This window comes from Egretta garzetta, unplaced genomic scaffold, assembly GCF_000687185.1.
Source record: "Egretta garzetta isolate BGI_Z169 unplaced genomic scaffold, ASM68718v1 scaffold238, whole genome shotgun sequence".
In the NCBI taxonomy this organism is placed as follows: Eukaryota; Metazoa; Chordata; class Aves; order Pelecaniformes; family Ardeidae; genus Egretta; species Egretta garzetta.
Window position 1 is genome coordinate 858,313 of NW_009260402.1, and position 5,173 is coordinate 863,485.

Below are 5,173 nucleotides of genomic sequence, written 5' to 3' on the forward strand. Positions count from 1 at the left end.
GTGGTGAAACACTGGAACAGGTTGCCCAGAGAGGGGGTGGAGGCCCCATCCCTGGAAGCATTCAAGGCCAGGTTGGATGGGGCTCTGAGCAGTCTGATCTAGTTAGCAGTGTCCCTGCTCACTGCAGGGGGGTTGGACTAGATGACCACTAGTGGTCCCTTCCAACCCTAAACATTCTATGATTCTATGATTCTAAGGTATCCCTGCTCCTGCAGGGGGGTTGGGCTGGGTGACCTCTGGAGGTCCCTTCCCACCCAAACCATTCTATGATTCTATGATTCCCTGAAAAGCAGCGTTTCAGTGAAAAAATTGTGGATTTGGAGCAACGTCCAAGTCTTTGCTAGGACCTAGGCAGCACCATAAAAAAACTGTAAGGGAAATAATCACACATTTCATCAAAAACCTGATCATCCCGTCCCCCTTCTGCCAGAGATGAGCGCCCGAAGGAGCAGGGCAAGTTTGCATCACCCCTTGCAAAGCCCGACCGCTCCGGCTTCCATCACTGGGATTCCCTGGGGGGGCTGGGGGGTGTTTTGCCATACGACTTCAATCAACACGGATATTTTTGATTCCTGGCATCGCAACCCTTCTCTGCCACCCACACTTGACGACATGGTAAGGCACATAATGAAGTTTGCTGGCAAATCCTCTGTAGTTACCTATTAATTGCCTGGTGATCACCTTAATACGTTGCAAACACCAGGACAGACGGCAGCCGGTAATTACAACTGCTCTGCAGTGCATCTCGGAGAACAAGCAAATCTGCACTTACGAGAAGTTAATTACCCCGATTCCATATGAAAATAACCATGCGATCGAACCATCACCGTGGGGAAAGCCAAGGGGGTGGCTGCAACTCCACCAGACCTTGCAGTGAAGGCGTCCTGCATCGATTCTCCTCTTAGAAGCTAGGAAAGAAATCGCCTTTGGCTTTAATTTCAGCCCTGCTTGATTTTAGTGCTTCTTGGAGTTTGTAGGAGCTGAGTGGGCAAGGGGATGGAGGGCAATGAGCAGCCACCCAGGAGGCCCAACCTCCATTCCCACCCCAAAAAGGACCCCCGTGACGTGCTCTCCTCCCTCCCTCCCATACTCCCGGATGGATAAAATTGTCAGCTTGAATTTCTCAGCCCAACACAAGTAGCTGTGACCAACCCTTCCCCTGGCCAGGATTTTCGCAGCCTCCCAAAATGCAGTTAAACGTGGGGCTGTTTCCCGGTGGAGATGGGAAGACCTGACGCGTTGCACCACGCTGCGACAAGGCTTTTGTGCAGCCCCCTCGAATCGGCTCCGACACCAAGAAGCAAAATAACTCGACAGACCACAAACCAGGGAAGTTCAATCCTTAAAGGGGGGGATTCTCCAAAACCTGACAACTTAAAGAGCATTTTTCTCCGGGCAATGAGGAGCTGCAGATCCATCCGAGCCCCTGCCCCACCTTTGCAGTCCATTTCCAAAGCTGTTTTGCTCCAACCCCGTCTCTTCTTAATGGGATAAGAGATGCTGGTTTTCCTCCCCAGGCATTTCTCCATCAAATGGACAAGGAAAGAGCTGGGGACCTGCAAAGGAGAAGAGCTAAAGGTGGAAATCACTGTCCCACTGGCAGCAGAGTCATTTAGAGACCTGCAGGTCAGGAAATGGGATGAAAGGCAATTAACGAACGGAAAATAATATAATACATAGCTCTGATAAAGCTGGCAGGGTTTGGGAGGTGCCAAACGGGTGGTTTGAGCTCACAGCTGACCCAGAGGTGAGACATTGCAAAGTTCTCTTGGAGCTATGGGCTCTCTGGTGCTTGTGGTTGCGTCTCCATCCTTGCATGACTTGGCTTCGGCACAGAGACAGCTACCCAATGCTAACAAGGGACACGCATGGCCCTACCAGTGCTAACGAGACACACACACGGTCCCACCCTGTCCTAAAGATCTCACTGAATACCTAAGAGATGCCACCTTCCCCTTGTCCAAGACTCAAAAGACCTGAGTAACAAGAGTTGCTGTCAGCCGCACGCAGAGCCAGCAGGTACCATGGGGCCGTTAACGTGGCCGAAGCAACGCAACCTCGAAGCCTGCCAAAGGCCAAGCGGCAGCCACGGCCCATTCTGGGGTGAACGGCATTAATTGGATGAGTCAACGCCGCGCTAATGCGAGGCAGTAATTTCTCCTTACTCGGGAACATCAAAAAGTCATGATGACGGTGGCTTCAAGCCCACGCAGACTCCGGCAGCCAGATGACGTGAGTCAGAGCACTGGTCTGGGGAGCAGAGGGAATGGAGCATCGCTTCGTTCTCCATCCCAGATGACCAGAGGTGCAAAATGAAGGGCAAAACTCTTGTTTTTCAAATCCCCAGCTCACAGCAGAATCGTTCTTCCCGGCTTTTGAAGACCCATCTGCCTTCAAATGAGCAGATAGGGCACTCCTGTTCCTCCTCAGGTTTTGTTGTAATGTGCAGGCAAGAAACCACAGTATAGAAAGAGCTGACTGCTTATAGCCATGAAAAGAAAGAATCATGGGATTAATAATACAGCGATTAAATATGTCATATAACGCTTAACTGCCAACGGTACGTGGGAATGTAAAAAGATATGCTTTTATAAGGGTCAGTTAGAATAGCAGGTTTCAATTTTATGGAAAAAGGAAGAAGAGGGAAGCAGCGTGTCTTTTTGAAAAGCAAACTTCAAATCTATGCTCCGCTGAATCCTCGACAGCGAGGATTAAATCTGCCTGATAAAACCAGCCGGTCCAACCCACGATGCTCGAACCTCTCTGCCCTCTGTTCCGTGTTTGGTTTAAAGCCACTCTCTGGCTTATCCCACTGATTTTCCCACCTATAAAGAAGTGCTTTCATTACAGGAAGGCACTGCAAAGGATCTAGCACCAGTTTTCTGCAGGCTGGGACAACCCTACGCTAGAAAACCATGCTGCATCTCACCCCAAACCTCCTCAATCCTTCATGGTGAGCCAACTCAAGTCTTATTCCTCTGAATTTTTACCCAAGGGAGTTAAAGTTTTGAAGCCTTCGTGCAAGCAAGAAGTTCCTACACAATCGTTTTTTTTATCGAGTGTATTTGGGCAGAGAGAAACCCAGTCCTGGTCACGTCTGGTTAATGAGGCTTTGAAGGGTTCGGCAGCGCCGTTGAATTAATACGGCGGCGACATGTGCAAATGAGGCCAGAAGTAGGTCAGGCGGCTGAAAAGCTCACAGGAGCCGTGTGATCCGCACGGATTCGATGAGGCAATGTCCTCACGCAAGGACCATCCCAGGGTTGAAGGCAGGCTGGGTCGGAGCGATTCCAAGTGGCTTTTTCGCAGCTATTTTCCAGTCGCCGGGAAATTATCGAGTCTTCTTACTGGCAGGCTTGCCAGGATGCCCCATTGAGCCCCGAAAAACGCCCCAGCAATTAATAAGCATCTGGCATCGAGACTGTGCTGGTTCATCCCATCGTTAATCTACGTTTGCAAAGCGCAGCCCCAACTTGGGTTCACATTAGTTGGGTGAAAAAAGCCTGCACCTCCTCCCCATCCCTACGGACATTTGGGGAAAACCTTAAACCGAGCAAAACTCAGCTCTTTAGAGAAACCAAAACCACGGTGACAGGTTTTCCTGCAGATTAATTTTGCAAGCAAAAATATTCCACTATCCTTACCCAAAAACTCAAACCTCAGCCACAAACGGATGAAGAAATCTGGGTTTGGTTTTGGTCTTGCTGGGTGGAACGGGAGTCCCACGAGGGTCCTGGCCACCCACGGGAGATACTCAAATCTCCTCTTCCCTTGGGAGCCTTCCTACCCAGCAGGCCACAAGGACATCAGTGAGATATTCTACACAAAACCCCCTTTTTTTTTTTTTTTTTCCTTTTTCTCATTCATGCCCTGAGGTGGGGCACAAGTCATTCGGCGCAGCGAGACAAGGGGCTTTGCCATCCCCAGGTAGTGAGGGCGAGTGCTGCCCTCCCTGTGAGCTCATTCCTTAAAAAAAAGAAATTAAAAAAGGAAATAAAAAGCATTTTCAAACACTGCTTGTTGAACCTGTTTACCGTTCCCAGCCTGACAGGGAACTCGCACAGGTATTTCTGCCATTACCCCTATAGGATTAGATACAGACACCACTATACACGCCCAGCAGGCAGCCACGCCTGAGGATTAATTAGACCTCAGGAGGAAATATCTGTAAATACGGACTGGATTATGCAAGCTTAACACCAGGAAGGTGTTAACTTCATATCTCGCGCGGTAACTAAGGATGCACAGACCTTAAAGGATTGGAAAATTTATCACTTTCCCCTGCTCCGACACGTGCTTGCACCTCCCAGGTGTCAGGGAAGCCTTGCCCCAACCGTAGCTGCCTCAATGATTCCAAAGTGCTTAAAACCAAGCTTTATTTTTTTTTCCTCCCCCCTCTTAAAATAACCAAGCTGGCTAAAACACCCGCCGCTCGATGGCTGCTTGCATGCCTTGTCCCTGTTAAACAACGTAAAGGCAACGGCCGAGATGGGCGGGGGGGAACCAGCTGGCAACGCCACCCAACGGGTACCTGTGCGGTGAAAACATGGAATTTCCGTGTTTACTCTCCAAACGTGACTCGCTGCCACAAGGGATTTGCAAGAGCGGCTCTGGGGAGGGGCAGTCCCAGGGAGATGCTCTTAAATCCACCAAACCCCACGGTTTCACCCAAGATTGGCTGTTTTGGACCCGACTAACGCCAAGCGCGAGGGGCTTCGCAGCACCTGATTTTACCACAAGGATTTGATGCATCAGAAGGGGAAATTTTGACAGTGAAAAATAAAACCCAACCCACAGGGGTGGGATGATGAGGGGAAACGCCAGGAAGGACAGAAAAGCAACCGGAGCACCTACCGAGAAGAGGGTGGCATAGGTGGACAGAGCAAATTTGATGCTGTAGTAATAGAGGTGGGAATTTCGGCACTCGGAGGCCTGAGCCATCCTCACAGCTCCGGCGAGAGGGGTTTGCTCGCTGCCCACCGGACCCTCCCTGCTCCGGCCGGCTCCTGCCCTCCGCCGCTGAGCCGAAAAAGCGTACACATGCACCCAGGCAAGCCTTGAACTTGAACTGCTCCCTCCGACTTCCTTCCGCCTGGCAGGAGTAGAGAGCAATTAGAGAGAAGGCAGCGGCAGCACGAGCGGCCGGTGTTAACCCTTTACTGAGTTTGCAGCT

General features: G+C 50.6%; 1 protein-coding gene across 1 annotated transcript in view; it reads right to left on the reverse strand.

Annotated features, from left to right (window-relative positions):
• The window catches only part of LOC104130380 (tetraspanin-15), a 53,477-nt gene extending 48,536 nt beyond the window's left edge, over positions 1–4,941 (reverse strand). Inside the window, exon 1 of the mRNA XM_009643416.1 lies at positions 4,855–4,941. Coding sequence (XP_009641711.1) covers positions 4,855–4,941 — 87 coding nt within the window. The remainder of the gene's footprint in view (positions 1–4,854) is intronic.
• Between the last annotated feature and the right edge of the window lie 232 nt (positions 4,942–5,173).